At 40.8% G+C, this 26,823-nt stretch overlaps 3 protein-coding genes across 3 annotated transcripts; 2 read left to right on the top strand and 1 right to left on the bottom strand.

Annotated features, from left to right (window-relative positions):
• Window positions 1–6,628: 6,628 nt before the first annotated feature.
• LOC4339675 (uncharacterized) lies at window positions 6,629–12,817 on the top strand. Its single transcript, XM_015784733.3, has 21 exons — window positions 6,629–7,135; window positions 8,099–8,178; window positions 8,497–8,583; window positions 8,986–9,036; window positions 9,135–9,252; window positions 9,430–9,486; window positions 9,585–9,649; window positions 9,751–9,834; window positions 9,947–9,997; window positions 10,081–10,143; window positions 10,226–10,272; window positions 10,362–10,440; window positions 10,542–10,604; window positions 10,764–10,853; window positions 10,954–10,992; window positions 11,071–11,298; window positions 11,392–11,477; window positions 11,577–11,625; window positions 11,712–11,792; window positions 11,877–11,970; window positions 12,170–12,817. Exons 1-21 carry the CDS (start codon window positions 7,018–7,020, stop codon window positions 12,364–12,366), a joined length of 1,827 nt encoding a protein of 608 aa, XP_015640219.1. The 5' UTR covers window positions 6,629–7,017; the 3' UTR covers window positions 12,367–12,817.
• LOC4339674 (isocitrate dehydrogenase [NADP]) lies at window positions 12,751–16,611 on the bottom strand. Its single transcript, XM_015784734.3, has 15 exons — window positions 16,435–16,611; window positions 16,069–16,112; window positions 15,850–15,959; window positions 15,524–15,561; window positions 15,363–15,440; window positions 15,231–15,284; window positions 15,047–15,148; window positions 14,574–14,659; window positions 14,381–14,484; window positions 14,201–14,269; window positions 14,007–14,122; window positions 13,828–13,862; window positions 13,517–13,659; window positions 13,213–13,338; window positions 12,751–13,111 (listed from the first exon to the last, which is right to left on the bottom strand). The coding sequence occupies exons 1-15, from the start codon at window positions 16,481–16,483 to the stop codon at window positions 13,027–13,029; spliced, it is 1,239 nt and encodes a 412-aa protein (XP_015640220.1). The 5' UTR covers window positions 16,484–16,611; the 3' UTR covers window positions 12,751–13,026.
• A 4,455-nt stretch (window positions 16,612–21,066) lies between these two features.
• Window positions 21,067–24,404, top strand: LOC4339673 (uncharacterized). Its single transcript, XM_015782129.3, has 4 exons — window positions 21,067–21,425; window positions 21,923–22,268; window positions 22,886–23,013; window positions 23,600–24,404. Exons 1-4 carry the CDS (start codon window positions 21,123–21,125, stop codon window positions 24,026–24,028), a joined length of 1,206 nt encoding a protein of 401 aa, XP_015637615.1. The 5' UTR covers window positions 21,067–21,122; the 3' UTR covers window positions 24,029–24,404.
• The last annotated feature ends 2,419 nt before the right edge of the window (window positions 24,405–26,823 follow it).

Below are 26,823 nucleotides of genomic sequence, written 5' to 3'. Positions count from 1 at the left end.
TCTCCTGCCTTACGTGGCGGCTCGTAGTTGTGGGTCCCACTTTTTTGGCTCCTAGGATCCGGTGCGGGGCCCTCAAAAATGCGAGATTTGGCTTGGCTGCCTCCGTCCCTCCCACTTCACTGCTCCCACGTTGCTCCACATGTTCTCATGAATGATGGTGCTAGTGATACCACCACTGTTACAAAATTTGGTCAATTATTTGTATATGTACACAATACATTGGACATGCTATACACTCTCTCTGTTACACTGTAGACATCATAGTTTTTTTTTAAAAAATAAAATAAAATGAAGCTTTGGGATAAACTTAACGTTGACAAAAGGTTGCTTTCCTAAAAACAATGAAAAATATACTACTAATCTGTATGAGCAAAAAGGTTTTTCGCACGATCAGTGTGTCCATGTTCACTGGAGATTCTATGAATGCTACTACCACACTGTTAGTACAAAATCTGGTCAATTATCTGTATACTCATCATACGACATGCTGTACACTCTCTCTGTTAGTGCAGCGCAGTCTTCATATGTATTTATAGTTTCTTTTGTGAAGCTTTGGGATAGTTAAACTTAATGTTGCCAAAGATTATCATCCTGGAAACACCGAAAGATCTACTAGTAATTTGTATGAACAAAAAGGGTTTTGGCACGATCGACTGATGTTCACATGCAGGAGATTCTATGGAATGTGCTTGGGGTGATATTCCTCCACGGCGCACGCGCGTACGTACGGCAGCGATTGCCACGATACCGACGTACTGTACGTGTGTAGTGTGTTCAATTCGATCCCACAGCGAAAACATTCCGGCGAAGTGAAGAATCCGTACGTCGACGTCTAGCTGCCCACGCATCGTCGTCCACTTCTCTCGATCGAGCTACTAATCGTAAACAGTACGAAAAGTATATATATGGAGATTCTTTCACACGCTCTGGCCAGTATAGGCTTCAATCTCCAGCTACAAATTAATACATGTCTAAAGCAAAGTAGGAATAATAATTTAGAACCATGAATCTTCTTATCTTCCCTACTAATTACTACATCCTTTGTTTTTTACTATAAGTTGTTTTTTTTACATTTTATCTAATTAAACTTTTTTAAGTCGATCAAATTTATAGAAAAAAATTAGTAACATATATAATATTAAACGGAGAGAGCACTAACATTTTGTTACACCGTACTATATGATTAGTGGCGTCCTTGGAAATACTAACAATTTTTGTTACACCGTACTGTATGGTATGATCAGTGGTGGTTCAAAATTCCAAGGACCACCCTTCGTTTTAGTGTAGGAGTATCCCATCTTTTAAATCTGATGAAAATATTAACAAAATAGATTTAATTTTGATATTATGCAGTTTTGATGTATATGATATATAGAACTACCCAATAAAAATTCATAGAACCGCCACTGCGTATGATGCATGGCAGCTAGCTGGCCGAGCTAGCACACAAAAAGTGCACCTATCGGATAAGCCGATAACGCACTTGCCTTTTGACCCTTTTCTGCACCATTAACCGGAGTATACGTACGTACGTGGTAGAGTTAATTGGTCTCGGCATGGGCGTGAGAACGCATTCTGGCACACTATGGGAGATTGGAGAGTATAGTAAAAAAGCTCAAAAAGTACCTAATGCCCATATACTAGCTACTAGTATTCCTAGTTGCTTTCGATGGAAGAAAGAATAATACGATGGCCGTGTCGGCCCAATCGACGCCACATGGTACAACATGCGCGAGTACGCGTGTCGTCGCTCTCAACGTAGTACGTCCATTTGACGCGCTCGCCGCCGGCAGATCGTCCACCCTTGCTTTTTTTCCCCGGGCCGATCGATCGATACAACCAAAACCGGCAACGTATACCTGCTAGCCAGCCGTGCGTGTGGTGTGTTCGTCCATATGCGTGCAAAAGCTCAACGATCGAACGGAGAAATGGAGCAAAAAGGCGCTTTTTTACGCCCGTCTTTAATCGGAAAGAACCGCCCAAATTGCGACGTGCTTCAACACGCTTATGTACTGGATCTATGCTGTTCTTTTTTTTAATGCAATAATTTCTAATACACGTTAACCACATTCTTCTGATTAAAAAATATGTTATTAACATTTATTTTGTTGTCGTCTGTTTCTATTATTAAAGTTACTTTTAAACATGATATTTTTTTAAAAAATCTATATCTTGACTTTGAAGGCAAAGTCTTGTTCAAAAACATGGTTCAAACAATGATAGGATAGCAGTGACATTGGTATTGGGAGGACGCGGAGGGTCCCTACTTGACACATAAAAAATGATATAATTAATCGTATAATATTTATCTCCTGTTGGTGAATTCTACCCGATATTAGAGTTTGGTGGTATGATTTTTAAAATGTACCGAGATATATTATATTTATGCTTAGAGACTGTAAAATTTCTCAATCCGGTCGGTTGTCCGGCAGGAAGACTGAATGAATAGTTTGGTCCAGAGTCCAACAACAGTACTCAACATGTGCTGCCTTCAGTGCTAGCTCCTACATTACTGGACCAGCAATTACACATTATATTTCACATAATTGGGTGTTAACTTCCAAATTTTCCCCACTAACCACTTCATGCCCCTTTCCCCCACATGATGCATCAGGTTGAAAAAACACAGAACATGCAGCTCTGCCACCTGGAGTTCTGCCTTGGCCAAAAGCAGCTCAGTATCATCTGAAACAATGTGTAATTTGCATCATGCATGGCAGGATAAGCAGGGATTAATCCATTATTAACTGCTACTACCATGAACAGCTAGACAAGACAGCGTTGGGTCAATTAGGTGGGGGTTCTGCTGCGGATAACGTACGTGACGGAACCAACAACCACCCAGATGATCTGGACGTGCGAAAGGAACGTGTAGCTATAGCTTAATTAGTTTTTGGATAACAATTTGGGCACAAGCTGGATTAGGGATAATGATGGCCACGGCGTCATTAACATTAGCTGCCCATGCTTAGATTAATGCAACAGTACTCTGATGAAAGGTGGCATACGTGTTGCACAACACCTTGATTTGAAACGGTAACCTATCAGTTAATTATGCTTCTGATCATCAGCCTGATTGAATGATGGATTTCGATCTGACGGCATGGCTGGCCATGCTTTTCAATAGTTGGAGTTGGACTATTGACAGACAAGAAGTATTGTCAGTACTCACCCGTACTACTTCCTCTGTTCGAAAAAAAACCCAACCTAGCTTAGGATGTAATATAATCTAGTACAACAAAACTCTGACTAGATTCGTTGTACTGATTATGTCCCATCCCATATTAGGTTGTTTTTTTTTGGACGGAGAGAGTATATAATAAAGGACAATACTTGACTGTTAATCCAAATACTACCAAAATGCAAGCCAAGAATTTCACTTGAAAAACATTGTTCCATTAAAATATAGTACTCTCTCCGTCCCAAGATATAAGAGGTTTTAGGGTTGGACACGGTTATTAAGAAAGTATGTAGAAGTGAGTAATGAAGGGTTGTGATTGGATGAGTAGTGGAGGTAGGTGGGAAAAGTGAATGGTGGAGGGTTGTGATTGGTTATTAGGAAGAGAATGTTGGTGGAAAAGTTGTTATATTTTAGGACAAATACTGAGGGCTAAAAACTGTTATATTTTAGGACGGATGGAGTAACCGGTACCGGATACTACGAATCTAGATATACTTCATTTAAATTCGTAAGTACTAGATGGTGTCTATAAGTACTACTATATTACTATATTTTGAAAATGAAGTACTCCTCTCAACCTAAAATATAACAATATAGAACTGAATGAGACATGTCTAGTCCTACGAATATGTACAAGCTTATAATATGTCACATCCGGTTCTAAATTATTATATTATGGACGGATCGAGTATAAAACAAGCGCAGAAGTTAGGTAGATTCGTTACTCTTCAAACAAGAGAGTTGACCACAAAGATATTTTTGTAAAAAAGTAAAATTTAATTATTTGGGTACTCTTCGTTTCGTGCAGATAAGGAAGATCAGTTCAACTCTTCCGTCATTATGGCTCGAACTCCTGTTGCTCACATAATCAGCTAGTTAAATCCATCTAGTAGGTATAGTTGATTGCAGAGTTAGATCGTAATCTGGGATAGGCTGATGGCGGCAAGTAGGTGTGCAAACCTTTGGCGCCAAGTTTCAAATGCTAACCATCTTCCAATAAAAAATAAAATAAAGTGCTCATCATCTTGCTGATTATTCTCCAAGTTGCTAGCTCACCTACTTCGTTGTCAGTCGCAGAGGATATCTTACAGGCAAAAGGAAGCTTTTCACTTCACAAAGATCATGGCCGAATAATAATGGAGACCATAACGTAAAAGATTTCACTGAAAAAGAAGTGAGAAACCTGAAAGACGGATGTCAGCAGGTCGAGTAACACTGAAGCAAATTCGAGTTGTGAACTTGCTGGCAGAGATTAGGATAGATCGATCGATTAGAGAGATTTTGATCAAAGAATTCAAAGAAAGAGATAACACAAACCCCACAGCTCGATTACGACGTTCTCTCAAATCGATCGACAGCTAATTAAGACCACAGGGTTGTTACTATTAGTCGGCATATGTTAATTAGAGGCTGGCATTGCGACAGCTGAGCCTCTCTGAAGAACACACGGTTCTTCGGATTCAGAAAGATGGATGAGATTACACGGTTCATGGCGATTGGAGATGATCATGTTTTCAATTGTTTTCAATTAATTTCTAGAATCAGATTCGCAGTAGGAAACAGGCCTAAAAGCTGCTGCCATAGCATGGTGGCTTAAATCATCGTAGACAATTAGGTCAACCAGCGAATATGATTTTTAGCTTTCTGCACTTGATGAAAGCCTTGATTCTCTGGTGAAATTAACGAATGATAGTGAGCAAAGAGGAATATGGCATTTCTTGATAATGCCCGACAGCCAAAACGAGAGACTTTCACATTAGACCTGCAGGACTGGATGGACTGAACAGAACTGATTCTGAAGAAAAAGAAAAAAAGTTAGCCAGGTCTTCCAATAGTCAATCTCGAGACATGGAAGCTTCGTACTGAAATGGAGGCATGAATCTTTACCAGTGCCAGCAGCTGATCTTGGTACAGCTTTTATATAAAGAAAAAGAGAGAACGAATTTCTGTCTTCTTCTTAGGCTGTGTTTAGATCCAAAGTTTGGATCCAAACTTCAGTCATTTTCAGTCACATCAACCTGTCATACATACAACTTTTCAGTCACATCATCTTCAATTCAACCAAACTCTAAACTTTGCGCTGTACTAAACACAGCCTATAAGGCAAATAGTTATGTTGATGGCAGGTGATGAAAGTCATAAAAGTCTTTTACATGAAGCTCATTAGTACAAGGGCCCATCGGAGTGCAGTAGTTTGGTGGAAGCAACTGAACTCTCACGGGAGTAAAAAGGTTCTCCTTTTGTTAACAAGGACTTTAATTTGATGCAGTCCTGTCATTTTAAAAACTCAACGCTTCTGAAACCAGTTCAGACTAATCAACTACAGTCCCAACTTGAGGGTAGTGCGACGGGTATTGTGGCTGCTGGTACTCCCGCAGCAGTAACGCAGAAGATCTGCGTTCAGGAAACTCATGATTTTTTTTTCAGGAGTTTTATATTAGATCAATTCCTCTTAAAACCTTATGAAATTCTCCCCCTCGAAACTAGCACTAACGTATGAAACGTACAAATGCATTGTCAATGTATATTCTTGTTGGGTGGGTATCCAACACATAAGAATTTAGCTTGTAGCTACTAATTTAGGCCCCCGTCGTATGGCTAAATACGAATAAGCATATGACGTATTAACAAAACAATAATAACTTATACTAAAACTTATATATATATATATATATATATATATATATATATATATATATATATATATATATATATATATATATATATATATATATATATATATATATATATATATATATATATATATATATATATATATATATATATATATATATATATATATATATATATATATATATATATATATATATATATATATATATATATATATATTCTCAGCGATTTAAACGTCAATGCTGAAAAATAAACTTCAAAATTAAGTTTTGAAATTTATATTTTGGTATTGGCTGATGCTTAATAGAGGAAACGATTAGTGTATTATTAATTTTTAGATTAGATTTTGTAGACAATCCAGGCCTTGCTTGAGGAAGTTTCGAATCTTCAGTTCTCACAAAGATTATGAGAATCATCTCTAGTTCTCACCCAAATTATAAAAATTTATAACTATAGGACCTGTTCGGTTGTCCAGCGTATCACCAATAATTACGCGCATACATAAGGTAGCAACATGTTTCAATTGTAGCTATTGTAGCCGATCGCCGAATAAGGGCATAGAATTCAGAAAAAAAATATATAACCCAAAAGCTAGAAAACCAACCATTCTAAATTCCAATTCGTTCTTTCTCGGGACCCTAGACTCCCATAAATGATGATTGACATGTGGGGCCCCACCACTCTCGGGTCCACCTGTCAGTGACCACGTCAGAGGATCCCTTTCCCCTAAATAGGTCTTATACTGTTTGAGTAGCTGAAGATTTTAGCGATAGCTGTTCTGCAAAAGAAGGGAGAAAAAAACATACAAAATCAGGTGTGGTCCTCCCTGATGCTAGATTTTCACAGTGAATAAATTATGAATGACAAGATTAAGAGTAAATTATGAATGAGAAGACAGAGAGAAAGGGGTCTCTGATAGTCTGATTTTTTTGTCCTTTCTCATCAAATGAGTCCAAACTCCAAACAAAGGCCAAAGCCGCCTATTTAACCCCTCTCCTCCTCCCTCCAAACCTCCTCACACACATCCCAAAAACCAAAAACCAAAAACCAAAAACCAAAACCTCTCCTCTTCCCTCTCCTTCTCTACCCTCTTCTTCGTCCTCCTCCATCCGAGAGGCAGCAAGCCAGCAACTGCACGAGCAACCACCCGTAGTCAGTGACCTAGGCGGCGGAGGGAGATCGGCCGGCGGCGAGCGACGACGATGAAGTACGTGCTGGTGACGGGCGGGGTGGTGAGCGGCCTCGGGAAGGGGGTGACGGCGAGCAGCATCGGCGTCGTGCTCAAGGACTGCGGCCTCCGCGTCACCTCCATCAAGATCGGTAACTCCCGCCGCTCCCGCCTCCGCCGCCGCCCGTTTTTCTCTCTCCCCCGAAACGCCGCCGTACTTGGCGGGTGCCGTTTAATTATTTTTTTCCTCGGTCAAAAATAGGCCGCAGCGTAATGGGTGGCCACGTGATCGCACAGAGCACGAACGCCACGCATCCCCGTACATACTAGACTGCACTTCTAACCATATACTAATACCGAATCATTTTTCTTTCATTTGGTTAAACTAGCTAGCTACTCCTCGAGATCACTAAACTGGAGAAAACACAGTTAAAATTCTTGTTTTTTTTTATAAAAAAATTGTTTTAAAGATGATGGGCTCTTGGATGGATGGATGGATAAAGCTCTGATCTTTCTTGTTAACGGGAATGGAAGTGCTAACCTTTCTGCAATCTCAACAGTGCCATGTTGCACTTTTAGTGATCTTGTTTCCTCACTTCTCTTTCGCTGTAGTTCATCTTTTATTATTATTATTATTTTGGGACTAACAAAGTCGTTCCCTCCTCCTCCTTTTGAACCAACCATTTCATGTTTCATTTCTTTTGAACTGTAATTATACTCGTCGTTGCTCGCTGATGAGGTGGCCATCTGATACTGTGTCAGTGTCACTGTCTTGGTTCCTTGAAACAGATGAGTTTCTATATTTTATATGGGTGTAGTAATACAGGTCAAATTTGTCATCTCGTGCTATGAAAATTTGTCTTAACTGATAGCTTTGTCTCTTCATCCAGAGGCCAGGTGCTGCGCACCTTTCTTGGGTCTAGTACTTAACAAACTATTATTTTTCTTGTCTCGTCACTTGCAACCTCCTTGACTGTTTGTGTTCATTTTTTAGGTACTAAGTCTGTACAGTATGTTAGTAAATTAGTGAACAAGTTTATGAAATAGTTTTGGCTTTGTCATGTGATGATCGATGACCCTTCTGATCTTTTACCTTTGTTACTGCTTTGCTGCAGATCCTTACCTCAACACCGATGCTGGAACCATGTCTCCATTCGAGCACGGTGAAGTGTTTGTTTTGGACGATGGTGGTGAGGTAGCAGCTCTGCTTCACCATCTCCTTTCGGCTTTCACTTAGCTATTTCATTATGAGATAGTCGCAGAGAGTGCACCATAGGTTACAAAATGCACGCCAGAAACTGCACTGCACTGACTCGAGCATATTCTCCTCATGCTTGGCTTGAATTATCATGGACTAGCAGTTGGTCACTAGCAGCATTCCATGCACTTGTCCTGTTGTCCACTTGTTTGTAGAAAGGAGGTTCCATTGTAGAGTGTGTGTTTTTGTGATAACTACAAAATTTTCTTTCTTTGACTAAACTGAACTTCATTTCGTTCTCTCTTTTTGTCTAAGGTGGACTTGGACCTTGGAAATTATGAGCGATTTCTGGACATCAAGTTGACTCGTGACAACAATATAACCACGGGAAAGATCTATCAGGTAATTGGAATAAAGAGTCTCTATCTGAGTGCGCACAAGACTTTCAGTATGACTTGCTTTCTAGTCCAAAGTTAGTGGTTTATATCTCACACCACAGATCTTTTTCTATTCCGTTTATACATGTGGACAATATCCTGGTTCTGTAGTCTAAAGGCTGGTGATAGACATGTCGATATTGAACCTGTCATAGGGTAGATTCACCGTGAGCAGTTTGAATGTCAAGCTGCAGCTGTTTGCTATCATGCAACTGTCGGTATTTCAGGACCACTTGAGTATTATATGCTTCTATGAGCATAGATACCCTGCTAATTATACCTATTTTTCTAAGAGTAAATTTAAACTTAACAAGAATTTATCGTCTACTAATTATTAATATTTTTTCTTGTAATTCCCAAACTGCAGGCTGTTATTGACAAGGAACGAAGAGGAGACTACTTGGGAAAAACTGTTCAGGTGAGAATTGGTAATTAGAATTTCATCTCTTGTTTTTTCTGTTCCATAACTTAGTTGATGATGAATTTGCTGAATTCTGAGTTAATTCACTTTATCAGGTTGTACCACACATTACGGATGAAATACAGGAGTGGATTGAACGTGTGGCAATGAATCCAGTTGATGGCACAGATGAGCCAGCTGATGTTTGTGTAATAGAACTTGGTGGCACTATAGGTGAAAAACAGACTACTGAAGCAAACCACATCATTTTTTAGAAAATAATAACACTGCACAGTTTTGAGCACCACAGAATATACTATTCTGTGCTCAATTGTTCCCATAGTTGTTCTAGTATTCCGATGCAGGAGACAATCTTTTCGCCACATAACGACAGTGGCATTCTTGATGCAGGGGATATTGAATCAATGCCTTTTATTGAAGCATTAGGTCAATTTTCATACCGCGTAGGTGAGAAAACAGTGGACTCCATAGCTATTTATTTCTATTTTCTTTCATTTGCAAACAGCATTTAACTCCTACTGATCATTTTCCAATTTGTGTTTCAGGGGCTGGAAACTTTTGCCTAGTTCATGTCAGTCTTGTACCAGTTCTAAATGTAGTTGGTGAACAGGTACTTATTCCTCATGTGGAGGCACCACAATTCATCTAAATACAGTGTCACAGTCATAAAAATATGCATTTTTCTTGACTTTTCCTATGAATCTTTTGTAGAAAACCAAACCTACCCAACATAGTGTCCGTGGACTAAGAGGACTTGGACTGATACCTGATATTTTAGCATGTCGCAGTACTCAGGTACTCAATCATGCAGTAGTAGCACTTGTTTTTGTATTTATGTTTCCTTCAAAAGTGTTGTTTTCGGTCTGATGGTGGCTTTATACATTGCTTGCTTTGTGCTTTCTGACAGCCACTTGAAGAAAATGTGAAAGTGAAACTCGCACAATTTTGCCACGTTCCGGTAACAATGCTGCTTTCACCAAGTATTTCTAAATGTATTTTGCTCCGGGCAACCTGAATTCTTAGTTTGATTTCATATTGCAGATCTCAAATATTGTCAATCTTCACGATGTTACCAACATCTGGCACATCCCTTTGTTGCTTAGGGTATGTCACATAAAACTTGTCCCAGTACATGGATGGTATTATTTTTAAAATAATCTCAGTAACAACTTGTGCTTTCTTATAGGACCAGAAGGCTCATGAATCTATTCTGAAAGTTTTAGATCTTCAATGGTATGTCTGCTGGCCAAAGATACGATGAACTCAACACCTGGAGTCATTTCTTTTCATGACTTAAATGTATTCTTGGTTGTGACATGTAGTGTGGGAAAAGTGCCTCGAGCACCTAAGCTGACTGAATGGACTGAAAGAGCCAGCAAATTCGACAAACTGAAAACTCCTGTTAGTCTCATTTTACTCTGAACTTTTGCTTTTAGATATACATCAGTACATGTACATGATCAATAATTTGGTGCTCATAGTCACTGCGAACATATTTGCAGGTTAGGATTGCCATGGTTGGAAAGTATACTGGCCTATCAGACTCCTACTTGTCAGTTTTGAAGGTGACTTTTCTGACTGACTTGGACATGTATTTGTGCATCAGTCAACAGCTGTTCAGTTGCTGCTAGACATGCTTCCGAGCTTGTTGGTGTTAGCAATACATTGGATATATCCCTTTCAACTAGATTTTGGGGCATTACCTAGTTCGGTATTCCTTTCAGGCTCTTCTGCATGCATCGGTTGCTTTGGACAGAAAACTTGTGGTGGATTGGGTTCCTTCCTGTGATCTTGAAGATTCTGCAGCCACAGAGGTCAGTTTTATGCATTTTGTTTTTGATTCTGTTCAATTCTGATTCCCACATTGTAGAGTGCATAGTTTACTGATGCTTGGGGAATGGTTGCCTTGTGCAGACTCCTGATGCATATGAAAAAGCTTGGGATCTACTAAAGGTAAGTACAGCACATATTACCAGGTGATGAGGTGATCCATTCTGCAGAACTTTGAAGGATGTTCCTCTTCCTCCTCAGGGTGCACATGGTGTACTAGTTCCAGGAGGCTTTGGAGATAGAGGGGTCCAGGGAAAAATTCTTGCTGCAAAATATGCGCGAGAAAACAATGTTCCATATCTTGGTATTTGCCTGGGCATGCAAATTGCAGTGATCGAATTCGCCCGCTCTGTCATGAAGTTGCGTGGTGCTAATAGTACAGAGTTTGATCCAGCTACAACGACGCCATGTGTTATTTTCATGCCGGAGGTAATTCCATTTCCAGTTATTGAATTTGGAAAATGCTCTTTATTTTCATAATTAACTTAATGTTTTCCCTGTACTTTGGCAATGATTCTGCAGGGCTCTAAAACCCATATGGGGGCAACAATGCGCCTTGGATCAAGGAGGACCTTCTTCCAGGCCAATACATGCAAATCAGCTAAGCTGTAAGGGAACTCTTACCCTCATCATGCACTAATGTCTTTAAAACAGTTTCACAATTTGTGTTTATCTAAATAATCGTTACAAAATCTGGACTGGATTAGGTATGGCAATGCAAGCTATGTAGATGAAAGGCACCGCCACCGATATGAGGTTTGTTGAGTAGAATCATCCCACGTTAGAAATTTCCTTTTATTCTCAGTTCAGTTTGCTGACAAAAACATCTTGTTATCTTTTAGGTGAATCCTGAAATGGTTCCAGAATTTGAGAAGGCAGGTCTCTCTTTTGTTGGCAGGGATGAAAGCGGGACACGCATGGAGGTAAAACTTACTGAACTTTTTTTGTTATTAGAACCCGTCAATATATTCACCACTTGCTAATGTATAATGTTTTACTGGATGCAGATAATTGAGCTACCAACTCATAGGTTTTTTGTTGGCGCACAATTTCATCCTGAATTCAAGTCAAGACCTGGAAAGCCATCCCCACTTTTCATGGGTAAATCAGCCTTTCACCTCTACCTCATCTTGCCTGAAACATATATGCTATTTATTTATCTTTTCAAGCCAAATGATCAATTTCGTTTGCAAAGCCGAATAGTTAAACTAAACAATATGCCTGAATTTCAAGCCAAATGATCAATTTTGCTGGCAAAGCTGAATACTTAAACTAAACTAAATGCCTGAATGATTAACAGGATTAATAGCAGCTTCATCAGGACAGCTTGACCATTTACTTCAGCAATCTTGCGGCGTTGTCAGCTCGCCAGTCAGACGTGGCAACTACTGCAACGGAGCCACGAAACAACAGAAGCTATACCAAAATGGACATGTCAAGAACGGCCTGGTGAACGGCTGCTACTATGCAAACGGCAACAGCATTCTTCATACTTAGCAGCATAGCTCTGCATCAGGCCATTGCACTTGAGAGATTTACCTGCTTTGTTTTTTCTCCCTTTTTTTTGCGTGTTTTTTCTCCTATTTTTTTTAGGGTTATGGATTCGTCTCTCTGCTAAACTAAGAAGAGATTGAAAGGGTCCTTAGCTCCAGCGACATGAAGAGCCATTTCCGATGTTTTAAGGAGGGAGAAATGAGCACTTGAGCTGTCGCATCAACGCAAAAATAGCTAGGGTTTACTAGTAGTGAACTAGTTAATCTAATGCAATATTATTATTTCTTTTGTTTGTTCGTTTGCTTGCTTGATGCCTTATATTATATTGAAGTTTAAGGCTAGCTGGAGGTGTGTAGCTAGCTTGGTGGAGCCTGCACATTTCATCTGTTTGTACATTGGAAAAGAACCACTATTTTCTTAGTAACTGAATTGATGAATACACATTATTTGGACATATGTATCAATTGCTCTTGTTCATAACTGAATCTGGAGCTTTCTCATGAATAGCTCTGAAACTTTATTTGTAATCTCCACCTACCAAGTGATTCAAAATTCATTAAGAAAAAAAATATTTGTAACGTCGAATGATGCGGTTCTAGAAATGTATAATCGAAGTGCATCGGATCACATCAATAACAGCAAAATCACTTGATTTGATTAGCTTTAGTTGGCTGCCAGCCTTGATCTGAGCTCGTCAGCAACAGCATCGATGAACTCTTCAGTGTTCAGGTAATGACTCCTCGTGACACTGTAAGTGCAGGATAATAGTCAGTTAAAGATACAGTATAGATTGATGTAGCAGCGTTGAGACTGCAATTCCTCAGAGCATATAATAGCTGAGTAACGTACTTTGAAGATCCGTGAACAAGCAGAGCAAGGTCCTTGGTCATCTTCCCAGACTCGACAGCGCCAATGCAGGCAGCTTCAAGCTTCTGAGTGAAGTCCAGTAGCCTAGCATTGTCATCTAGCTTTGCCCTATATCACACAACAAGTGGTAATCGAGAAATCACAGGTCAGAACCATGGTAGTTGAGCAACATATCCTGCATTATCGGCAGAACGCAATGCTACCACCTCTTTCCAACCATGCAAACTCGACAATATACCAAAAAAATTCCATATACAATAGAGCAATTCAGTGTTGATAACTGTACCTGTGTGCAAGTCCTCTTGTCCAGGCAAAGATTGAGGCAATGCTGTTTGTGCTAGTTTCACCACCTTTCTGATGAACACGGTAATGACGGGTGACAGTCCCATGGGCAGCTTCAGCTTCAATGGTTTTCCCATCAGGACATACCTAGAACATGAGTGCATGAACCAGTTAGCACCATTATAAAAACCATGTCTAGCACACATCCAAGTGAAATAACTTGTTTCCTTATAACAAAGTAAAAATAGTATCACCAGGCATAGTGACACATTTACCATCAATAAATAACAAGAATAATAAAATGTGGTTACCTACCAAAACTGATGTCATCAAACCCAATGATCCAAAACCTGCAATTGAAGAAATCTATTGTCATTACAAGCTCAAATACCATTTAACCATGATTGTTCGGCATTTTTTTCTTAACCAAGAGAAAGCATACATTACTCAAAGTTTGAGTACAAATTGCAAAGGCAAGAAATTGGGTATATAACCTTGTGCTAAGAAATCACTCTGCACATCTCCATCATAGTTCTTGCAAGCCCAAACATAGCCTCCTTCACTCTTGAGTGCATAGGCAACCATGTCATCAATGAGACGATGCTCATACCTGACAGAGACCAAAGTCACCAAACACTAGATACCAGGATGAAAAATCAAGGAAAGAAAAGGAAATGTGGAAATGTACCATATTCCAGCAGCCTCAAATTTTGATTTCCACTGAGCTTCATATACCTCCTGGAAGATGTCCTTGAACCTGCAAATAAATCCCAACTAGTCAGACCAATGCATAATTGCATTATACGATGGCAAAGGTACAGCAAGGGCAAAAAGGGTCAGTGTTAGAATAGGCTAGAAACATCAATACCTGCCATCATATTTCTTCAAAATTGTGTTTTTGGTGCTGAGGTACAATGGCCATTTCTTCTCATAAGCAGTGGCCATAGAGGCCTCAGCAAAGGAACGGATGGACTACAAAATCAAACGCTAAGAGCATGAATCACAAAAAAAAAATGACATACGCATGCTTGAAACGAACAATAGAAAGTGGCAAGCTGTACCTCGTCAGTGTTGTACATAGACTGTGCCACTCCTCCAGCACCAGTGAAGTTGAACACCTCCAGCTCAATCTCCTCATCTTTTCCCTCTTAACAGTAGGAAAAAAAGAAAGTAAAAAGGTAAAAATCTAATTCATGCCAATTGGTCTATACCATCTACGTTGCAATTACTCCATCCGTCCCATAATATAAGGGATTTTGACATTTTACTTGCACTGTTTGACCACTTGTCTTATTCAAAAAAATTGTGCAAATATAAAAAACGAAAAGTTGTGCTTAAAGTACTTTAGATAATAAAGTAAGTCACAAAAAAATAAATAATAATTCTAAATTTTTTTGAATAAGACAAATGGCCAAACAGTGCAGGCAAAATGTCAAAATTCCTTATATTAAGGGACGGAGGGAGTATAAATTATGAGGTTTAGCTAGGAAAAATATTCCATTTATGTGTGTCTAAGGTACGTAAGGTAGCGTACCATAAACCAATTTAAGCTTGCCAGGTCCCTTGATAACTGCATCCGTTGCACGGTACTGATCACCAAATGCGTGCCTTCCAATGCAAATGGGCTTAGTCCATCCTGAAAACACAACCATTTCATTTCAGTAAGTGTAAGAAAGATTGCATAAAAAATAGTAATAATGTCTGGTGTTTTCCAATACCTGGAACAAGCCGAGGGATGTTTTTGCAGATTATTGGTTCTCTGAACACAGTGCCTGAAGGTAGCAAGAGCAGAAACATGAATATCAGAATTCAGAGTGTCTGAACCAGATGGAATTACAGCAGCACCTTACCATTTAGGATATTTCTAATTGTGCCGTTTGGGCTCTTCCACATGGATTTTAGGCTGAACTCTTTAACCCTTGCTTCATCTGTCATAGTTTTGATACAATACTCAGTAACAAAATCATTGCAAACCATTGACATTTGTCAACACGCATCAACACAAATATACCTGGTGTAATGGTTGCACACTTGATGGCCACATTGTACCTACGAATGATTGGAGGAGCAGAGAACATAAACAATTAACATAGGTATACACTGCAGAATATGCAGTGAAATGTTCAAACACAGGCAACAATACTAAGCAGAACTGAAGGAACAAGTAAATAAGTAACAGGCTGTCAGAAATGCACAAGGAAATTCCTTTGCACTGATCAAATAGTACATTGAATGTATAGATACCTAATATACGCAACTGCACATTAGCAATTCGACTACAAATCAAGCATCAAGTGACTCTGTCCTTGTAAAGCTTACTTAGCATAAAGTTCTTACTTGAGGGTAGCCTCTGCTGCCTCCACTGTGACTTTATCGTCGGTTTGATCACGGTATGGAAGTCCGAGATCAAAGTACTTAATGTCCAACTCCAAGAACGGGAAGATAAGCTGCATATTTAGTGTTAAAAGAATGTCCTTTTTTATAAGAACACCAGTCACCAGCAGTGAAAGTTGAAAGCACATCAAGAAAGAATCAATCAGCAAGCCTGTCCATTACCTTGTCCTTGATAGATTTCCAGAATACTCGAGTCATCTCATCACCTGCGAACGGAAAATCCAATCCGGAAACGCACGTGAGTGCCAATGTGCCATATCTCGAGAGGAGCACTCGACCACCTCAAAAAAAAAAAAAAAAACTCGCATCGCGAATCGGATCCCCAATTCTAGCCAAACCAAGCACAATGCAAAGGATCTAGTAGATCCGAGAGGCTTCCTGTGGCACGCTACTGAACCTAGACTAAAGATAAGCTCAAACAGAGTCGCAAAACGATACGCATGACGAATTGAGGACACGCCGGAATCCATTGGAGACTAGTAGCAGATCCGTGTAGGGAGGGGAAAATGGGAGAGGGATCAGACTGACCGTCCATCTCGACAATGGGGTTGGCGACCTTGATCTTGGTGGATGCCATGGCCGCGACAGGCGGGCGGCGGCGGAGATCGCGATGGCGGCGAGGAGGAGATTGGATTGGTAGTCTTGAGGAAGAAGAAGAAGAAGAAGAAGAAGATGGTGGTGGCACTGAACACTGAACAGTGAGAGGCGAGGTTTTAAATAGAGACGCTTCCGGTGGGGCCCACCTGTCCTACGTGGACATGCTTTTGTAGCCACGGATGGATTGGCGCCACTGCTGGTTCATCAATCAAAGACCATAAAGATGATCGTATTGTTTCCAAAAAAAAAAAAAAAAGACGAACCCTAGTTTTCGTGTCTAACGTTTGACCGTCCGTCTTATTTAAAAAAATTATGAAAAAATTAAAAAGATAAGTCACGTATAAAGCATTAATCATATTTTATCATCTAACAACAATGAAAATACTAATTATAAAAAAAAATTATATAAGACGGACAGTCAAACGTTGGTAGGAAACCAGGTTTGACTTTTTTTTTTTTTGGACGGAGGGAGTATGCAGACTGCAGACTGCAATTGGAGTTCTGATTTCTGAAACAATAGGTAAAACTCTTGACAACATTCTGAATCCATTTTGCTCCACCTGCTGAAAGTCTGAAACACTATGCATGTACAGTAGCACAATCCATCCAATCTGACAAATGATCTACTGCTCTGCGTCCGAAGATATAGCAGTTTCTAGCATTTTAAAATTATCTCAAAATATAATAATTTCTTGGCATACTTATTCATCTCAATCAAACACAATGTATCTCTTGTTTAATTTCTTTACTTACTCTTTCATCTTAACCAATTACGACTAGTCCACCTATTTAATTTTACCTTTCTCTTCATTACTTCATGAAAAAATAAAAAAAATATTCATATTTTGGTCAGTACCATTGATCAGTTTCGCCTTGAAAGAAGCTGGCTGGATCTGTGAGCGGCAAGAGCCGAATCAGGTTCAGAGAAAAACCTGCAATGCAAAGACGAACGGCAAAATTTGGGCCAGTCCTCAAGTACGGCCCACTATGAATTATGGGCCTTCTCCTCTTCCGTTGGAATAAGTTCACTTTGGATCCCTCTATTTGTCGCCCAGTCCGATTTTCATCCCTGACCGCAAAACCAGGTACGACCCGTCCCTCAACTTATGTAAACCGGGTAAACGAGGTCCCTCAACGGGTTTGAAGTCTGTTTTGGCTGACGTGGCGCCTACGTGGCTTGTTTGACTAGTTCTCCGTCCCACGTGGCATTGACGTGGCAAGTATATCTCGAAAAAATAATAAAAAGTGTGGCCCCATATATCAGCTGCACATAAAAATAATTTTAAAATGGTGGGGCCCACGTGGGCTCCATGTGTCAGCCTCCTCATCTTCCTCATCTCTTCTTCCCTTTCCCCTCTCTCTCTCCTTCCCGGGCAGCCGGCGGCGCGGGTGGGCGGCCGAGCAGGCGACCAAATAGAGGGACCCACTTAGCCCGGCGGCGGGGGCGACCGGCTCCGGCGGGGGACAACGGCGACGCGGCCAGCGGTGCGCGTGACGTCTCCCTGGGCCTCCACGGCGCCCACCGTCTCCACAGCTGTCGTCGGCGCTGGGTGGTGCCCCCTTCACGAGCGATGCGGCGTGTGTGGAGTCCTCGATGCCCACCAGCTCGTGCGGCTCGCCGCTGCCGCGCGAGCGCCCTGCTACTTCCAGTTCGGCGAGGCCGACACGGAGCACGCGGCTGCAATAGGCGTGGCGGTCGAGGTTGCGGCAGGTGTTGTGGGAGGTACTCGACGAACACGAAGGCCCTCGGTTTGCCAGTGGCCTTGTCGACGACGAGTCAAAGAGACACGACGGGGCCGACCTGGTACGAGATGCGCCCATGAACACCACGCTGCTGCACTGGTGACATGTCCGAAGGCTCGAGCTCTGGAGGCTCGACGTTGACATGTGTGGAGCGCGACGAGGCTTTGGGGGGCCGGTGTTACAAATAATGCAATCTTGGGCGTATTTGTCAAATGCTGCAAGTAATTCGCAGCCCAAAACTCCGAGTTTGCACTCTGTTCGTTTCTCCGTACTCAGTTTTTCAGTTCACTGTTCACCGTCTGGGATCATCAGAGTTCTTCAGATTAGCCACTGAAATTGGGTGAAAGCGAAGGAGTGATTTCTCTGTCAGCCGGTGAGACGGGCAGGCTTCGGTGTGTCATGGTTCAACGACCGACGCCTTAGCTGCGACAGACTACAGCATGGTGATCAAGACTTGCAGTGCGGCGCAGAGATTCCGGCACGGCGGGCATGGCGTACTGGCAGAGGGCTACTAGCCTGGCGAGGAAACGACGCTCCAGCGGGCAGTTCTCGAGGCGATGGCCGGACATGCCGCAGCGGTTGCAAGCTGCAGGCTTCGGCCGGGGTGGTCCGGGTGGAAGCGACCGGAACAAGGTGGGGGAGGCGGTGGAGCGGCAGCGCCCGAGGTGCCCACCGTCAAAACCGCCCAGCCCTCGTCGGCTCATCCTCGTCACGGGCACCGGCAGCTGCCCTCCTCACTGCCCACCGTCGACCTCCTCACTGCCCACCACCGCCCGGGTCATCACGCGCGCCGCCCGCCGCTCGTCGGTCGTCCTCCCTATTGGCCGCCGCCCGTCCCGGCGCCCCTTCTCCCTGCCGGTCGCCGCCCGTCCGGGCGCTCCTTCTCCCCGCCAGTCGCCGCCCGTCGCGCCATCCTCCTCGCCGGCAGTCACCCATCTCTTCGCCGCCTGTCACGCCGTCCACCCCGCCGGCCGTCGCACCCGAGAGAGGAGAAGAGAGAGGAGAGGGGGGAGAGTCGGAGAGAGACGAAGAGAAGGGGAGACGGGGAGTGAGGAGGAAGGAGATGGGAGTGGGATTGACATGTGGGGTCCACGCGAGCCCACCTTTTATTAATTATTTTTATTAATTATTTTTTTATGTAATTGACATGTGGGTCTCATGGGTATTATATTTTTCCAAATTGAATTGCCAAGTAAGCACCACGTCAGTACCACGTGAGATGGAGACCTAGTCAAACCAGCCACGTAGGCGCTACGTCAGCCAAAACCGCTATCCAAACCGCCTTAGGACCTTATGTGCCCGGTTTTCATAAGTTGGGGGACGGGTCGTACCCGGTTCTGAGGTTCAGGGACGAAAATTGGACTGGCCGACAGATAGAGGAACCTAAAGTGAACTTATTCCTCTTCCGTTTCACCCACACTTGCTGTCAGTCCAGTGGCGCGGGTGTGCCACCTACCTGGGCTGTTGTTTGCACTTATGCTTCGGGCTGGGCCCCATTTCCTGCAGTGCACGACCTTGGACCGTTGGGAAGCCCACGGCCCAGCCCACCAGTGAATGGCTGTAGAGCAGACTACTCAATCATTCCCTGAATCTGCACCTGATCCGCGGTACAAAAGTACAACGTGCTACATCGTGCTGATGTACTTAACTTGGCATTTACAGTACAGATCATTTTTATTTCTCAGTACTGACTTGCTTGATTGTGTCCAAATATACGATACAGTGATACTCCCTCCGTCTTATTACAGCCATGATTTTACGCGCCTAACTTTAATCATCTGTCTTATTTAAATTTTTTTTAAAAAAATATAAAAACATAAGTCACAAGTAATACTATTCATGTTTTATCATCTCATAACAACACAAATACTAATTATAAAAAATTTCAAATAAGACGGACGATCAAAGTTGGACATGTAAACTCATGGTTACACTTAAAATGAAACGGAGAGAGTAATATACTGCCCCATCAAAGGAGAGCCTGAGTAGTACAAAAGTAGTACGAGGTTCTGAGTTAAAATCTTCTATGGAGTGAATTTCAGATTAGGTTGTTTACGGGGCTAAGTTCCCTATCTCAATGGCTGTATATATCCGGTTGGATATGGAGGTCGGGTAGAAAATAACCTTCTCTAAAAAAAATCAAAGGAGAGCCACTAGAGTAAATCACCAAGTCCAAAAACTCTGGTCTAATGATGTCCTTTTCGGTGATTATTAACTTAAGGCCGTGTTTAGTTTATGTTAAGATTAGAAGTTTGGTTGAAATTGGAACGATGTGATGAAAAAATTAGAAGTTTATGTGTGTAGAAAAGTTTTGATGTGATGGAGTTTGAAAAAAGGTTTAGAACTAAACACGGTGTTAGTACTCCAAACAGTCACCATGTTTATTCCTTACACTGAATCAACCAGTGATTAAGAAAATACAGCAAGCCTGCAACTGCAAGTAATTTGGTGCCTTTTTCCCTTTGGACACATGCAGACGGATTTAGATCCGGTGCAGTACCTAGTGTGACTGCAACATAAGCAGTCACCTAGTACCTTTTGATGTAAATTTAAGGGTTCAAAATCTATAAAATACTGTTCACATCTTAAAAAACTGTAGAACTACTGTGACAGCAACACTATAGCATCAGATTTAGACCGTTCATTGAAAAAATGGATAGCTAAGATGATACGCAGTTCCTAACTTGCGGTCCCAGTTAGGACTGCACTGAATCTTGCAGTGATGCGTTACCGGCCGGCGAAAAAGAACATTTTTTTTTTCCTCCTTGGCCGCAGTCACGGCCGTCTTCGTTTTGCGCGATCTTTTTTTTTTCTTTTTTCAGTCGCCGGTGGCGGTTTCCTTCCCCCTTCCCAAGTCCCAACTGCTTTCTCGTCGGATGCTCGTCGTCGCTGCGGGCCGCGGCTGCTCGTTCCTCTTCCTCGTCTCCTCCGGGCTCCGGGGAACCCATCAGCTATCGCAGGCACGCGGGTTGGGGCGACTCCGCTCTGCCCCCGGATCTCCGGCCCGGCCGGCGGCGCGCGGTGCGGACCAGCTCGGGTTGGGTTGGGTTGGGTTGGATTTGGGGGCGGGGCAGTGCGAGCTTTGCTGCTGCTGTTGCTGTGCCGGCGGGATGCGGTGGTGCGGCCTGCGGCTGCTCCCACTGGTTTGCCTGCTTGTTATTGCTGCAGCCGCAGAAGAGGTAAGGTGTAATATCTTCCAAATTTGTAAGTATTATTTGCATTAAGTAACTGGAGCAAGTAAGGTATAGATAGATGGCTATAGATGCACAGATTTATATACGACTTGGTTGAATGATTACTGATTACTAATTAACTTGTGCTTACGTTGGCTCATTTTAGTTCTGACGAAACATAAAAGCTGTCATCCCTTCTGTATTTGGGATGACTTGAATATTAGATGGCGAGATCATTGCTGGTGATGGTAGCTGTTTATGCTTCAATCCATCGGCAATGCATCTCTATCGCCTTTTTGTGCACTCTAGAGTTCGTGCACTTATTTGTGATTCTCAAGTCGCATGAAAGATTTCGTTGCTCTCACTTAACTTGTGATGGTCAGTCAAAGCTCAATTCACCAATACCTACCATGAAAACTTAATTCGATCCAGTGACTAACAAATGCCATAATCTGTTTTGTTTTCATTGTTGTTGCTGATATGTTGTTTCATTTTGAATTTAGGATAAAACAAATATTCTACAAGCAGACAAAAATAATGACAACAACATAGCACATTCAGATGGTGGGAAGACAGGACGGCATGATGAAACAAATCCTAATACAGTACATCATGATGAAGGAAAGAATGACCCTGATGGGAACAACAAGAAGGACAAATCAACAGAAGTTATTAGCACGGCAAAATATGCGGCAGCTGTGCATCATGTGGATAAAGATATCAACACAGCAAAATCCTCGCATGTAACAGACTTCTCACAAGATCCTCTTATCAAGGGGTGTGACCCATCTCATACATGTGTAATTGAAAATAAAAAGTTCATCGCCTGCTTGAAAGTTCCTGGAGAAGGTGATTTTCTCGGCAACTAGTCTTCTCTAATCTCTGTTAGTGCACCATCATTGTTGTAGTATAGCAGTATACCTGTCTTCACGAAAAGTTCTCATTTCCTTTTTGACAGATCGTTTGCAAATTGTGTTATGGCAGTTATTTTATCTTTGATTTGACCTTGCCTTAATTAGTGCTACCAAATACTGGGTTTGTTGATAAAAAGATTGACACGTAAATTGGTCTGCAACTGTAATTTTCCCCAGTCAGCAATTATTTTTGACCAATTGCAATTCACTATTGTCAACTTATAGCCACGACTAGTGCTGATGAAGTGACAATTGATTGCGTAGTTGGAGCTATCTATACTAACCAAAAACACAATGTCTGGGACCAAATTGAATATGCAATACAACTGCTGTATCACAAGCAAATTTTGCCCCTGACGAATTTAAGCAAATAATGTTTCTGCAAAAGTACCTGTGATGTTATCACCTACCTAAAAAATACTTTGCAAAGATATATTTTCATTGTTTTTTCTCTGAAGGTTTTGCATCACATATGGATATAGTCGTGTTAGTTCTTATTAATTAGATTTTTCTATGTTTTGCACATAAATAACTTGTTACCGTTGAAATCAGATTCATTAGCTCTATCACTTCTGATGGACAACAAAGGCATGGACCCACTTTATGTTGGTATTACAACTCCAGAATTTGTCACTTCAGCTGAAGACACCATCCATGTCCAAGCAAATGATCATAATGAGGTGAGCTAATGCAAATGAGTATCTTGAAGATAATTATAGTAATGAGATTTTCTGGCTTAACTTTTCTTTATGCAATATTTGCATGGTGTTACTTCCACACATGTTATTTCAGAAGAGACTGTCTTTTATATTCTTTATTGATATGAAAGTTTTTCCAGCGAGCTTTTGAGAGGATTATACTGCAGGTTTTCTGGCTTATTTTTTCCCATATGTACTATCTACTGTATGTGTTGTTTCAAAATAGAGTAGCTGTTTTTTGCAAGCTTATAGAAGGATAGTTGCTCTTTACCAAGATCCTGGCTTCATGGTGTCATTAATTTATGTTTTGTCATATAATTGGTTCGTGAGTTATATATTTCACGTGAACTGCGGTAGGTTATTCCCATATTGATTTATATACATGCATAATTGCATTAGCTTATTTTGAGTTCTTGTTGATAGTGTATCTCAGGATTAGCAGAATGTCAGTATACTATTGCTGTTCTTATCAGCTTTTATTCAAGGGGAACTGGATCTTTCTCATGCTGTTTCAATGTTTTCAATCGATGTACTGATCTTCTTTTTTATTTTCATATTGTTAATTTAGACACAGGTGACTATTTTTAACAACGGTGCACCAAACATGACAATAATTCTTAGAGTTGCTGAAGAGACCTGCAATATTAGCATTCACCGAGCAATTGCGAGGGAGATAAGTCAAGTAATGCCAATGCGGCTTACCTCAAAATACATGTTAGTGCCTGTTTTTCTTCTTATTGGAGCTGTGGTAGCATGCATTAAACTTCGGAGAAGAGGTATCCAAGATGGTGGACCTGCATACCAGAAGCTTGATGCGGCGGAGCTTCCTCTTTCGACTGGAGGGAAGAAAGAAGCAGATCAATCTGATCAGTGGGATGACAACTGGGGAGACGAGTGGGATGATGAGGCGCCATTGACGCCAACCAGACATATGCCCAACCTATCATCCAAAGGTCTAGCTTCAAGGAGATCTACCAAAGATGGCTGGAAAGACTAATGACAATATACTCCCTTTTCATGGATTGGAAAAATAGTTCCAATGCCTATATCATATGATTTTTCTGTTCCATTATCTGAAAGAATATATATCCTTTTTGCCATCTTTATAATAGGAAAATTTTGTTCTCTTGCTACCTTTTGCTTGATTTCTGGAGTGTATAAGAAGAGACTACAGGGGCTAAGATATACTGGTTCAGTTTGTGCATTTGTTCACCAATGTAGATATGTGCACCTGATATGTTCCCTACAACTAAGGGATCTCCAGAGCTTCGCTTCACTTGTGCATGGATTCCAACTGAGGCTCCAACTTCGTCTTGCAATCATGAAAGTTGGATGAGAGATCCACCGAACAATGAACAAATTGTTGAGATGAATGCTATATCTTTCATTGACAATTACTGCTGGATATACCTCCTCTGGAATGGATCAATTTTGAGAGATTTTATTGAACTGAATTCTATAAATATATATATATATATATATATATATATATATATATATATATATATATATATATATATATATATATATATAATCCATGTATGTCAAATGAGCCCTTAATATTCCCTTCCCTTCGGTTTTGAAATATCTGTAGACTAATGTAATTTTAACTTTGACCATAAATAAATTTTGAATGGTTAGATGGTTGATGTACGAAAGTTTTATGGTTGTATTAAGGAAGCTGCATGCTTCGTTAACAGGTAACATACCCTGTGCACACAAGTCTTCTCGTGTACACCAACCAATAAAATTTACTTATTTGTAAAGTCTCAACCTTAAATTCATTATATTTTAACCATATAAAAGAAAAAAATTAATAGTTTTAAAAGTATAAATTTGTCTTTTTTTTTACTCCCTATGAATTTGAAGATGATTACTTTACACATAGATGCAATACTAATCAAAGTACATGTACAATTTTTTGTATAATTTTTTATGATATTTTTTAGTTGGCGTGCATAGTGTGTAAACGAAAAGACTTATGTGAATAAGATACATTCTCTCGTTAACATAGCATACATTCAGATATTTATACATTTTTCTTTAAAAAAGAAGAGTTTAAAACTCGAAGATGAATACTACTCTCTCCGTCCCAAAACATAACAATACAATACTCTCTTGGTCCCATAATATAAATGATTTTAGAGGGATGTGATATTTTCTAGTGCTACGAATCTAGACAGGAAGCCAGCCTAGATCTATAGTACCAGGATATGTCACATCACTCTAAAATCTCTTATATTTTGAGTCAGAAGTAGTACTAGTTAAGACGTAGTAGTATCCTATTCAGCGCTGCTATACGTACGAATTATTTCGTACGATGGTTGTACGATCAAACGGATCCCTCAGGCCTCAGTTGATCCCATATCCAAGCCCAAGCTCCTGACGTCCTGGCCTGCTATCTTGTTGGCCTACTTGGACAGCCAATGAGCCAACCAAAGCAATTTTCTTTTCAATCATATCTTAAGCAATCCTCTTCCTAATATCTTACTGTATATAGTAATCGTACTTAGCACTCAACATTGAATTTATCATGTGGCATGGTTAAGCAAATTACGCATACAAATATGTTCCTTGAACCTTGGACAGTGATAACATTAACCCTAGTTTCAGATTGAATTAAAAATAATGGCATATGTTTTGCAAAGGAAAATTTTAGATTAAATCCATAATAATAAAGAAAGCATTTCATGGCCATGAACATTGCCTAGGAAAAAAAAGAAAGAGAGAATAATGTAAAAAAAAAGATGATTGTGAAGCTAAAGAATATCAAGTAAATAAGATGCCATACCTTCGTCTTCGATGCGTATGCTATTGGATTAGTTTCACACTTGCAGATTAGATCAGAACATGAAAGTCAGATTTAGGGTTTGGAGTAGTGAACGTAAAGTCAGGTTTAGAGGTGAATTGGGCTTTAGGGCCCATAAGTACGCTTAGACTGCCGCGCGCGCCGTGCGTGCCGTTTTGCCGTTGCCGTCCGCGCCGTGCGTTCCGCTGCCATCCATGCCGTTGCGTCTTATCGTAACAAGATCGTACTAAAAAGATCGTATGCGTAGCATTTTCCTATCCTATTAATGTGAATCTGGATAGTACTAGGTTGTGTCCCATCGAGCACTAGTTTCTTTTGTTCTGTGGCGGCTACTAGGTAAGGGTGAAAACGGTACGGAAACAGACGGAAACCATTTTTATCATTTTCGTTTTCACATTTTTTTTTCGGAATCGGAAACCCCGGATACGAAAACGGAATCAAATATTATCGAAACCGAAAACGGAGCGAAAACGAACCGGCGCGAATACGGTAACGAAAATTTATCGGAATAAAAAACCCCTCAAACTGATAAATCCAATTGAATAAATTATCTATATTTAAAAGAGTAATGTTGTTGATAAATCCCAATATAGGAAAAAAAAATATTCTTATGTAATTTTAGATTTGCATAACAAATATTTTTAAAAAATAACAGCCAAACACCATGGTATTCACTATTTAGTGCTTAAAAAAAGAATTTAGGGTATTTCAGTCACAAAATTTCTGGTAATTCCAAGAAAATTTCCGGAAAGTTTCCGACCGATTCCGAGTTCCGACGGAAACTGCCCTTATCATTTCCGATTCCGTATCCGAGAAAATATTTCCGAATTCGTTTCAGTTTCCGAAAAAATTCCGACCAACAGATTCCGTTTTCGAAAATAGGTCCGGAATCCGGAAAGTTTCTGTACCGTTTTCACCCCTACCTCCAGGGTTGCAACATTTTGGGATGGGGGAAGTAGAAGAAAACGAAGTAATAGCATAGG

The sequence above is a fragment of the Oryza sativa genome, chromosome 5 (genome assembly GCF_034140825.1).
Source record: "Oryza sativa Japonica Group chromosome 5, ASM3414082v1".
In the NCBI taxonomy this organism is placed as follows: domain Eukaryota; kingdom Viridiplantae; phylum Streptophyta; class Magnoliopsida; order Poales; family Poaceae; genus Oryza; species Oryza sativa.
This window is presented reverse-complemented; position numbering and strand designations above follow the sequence as displayed.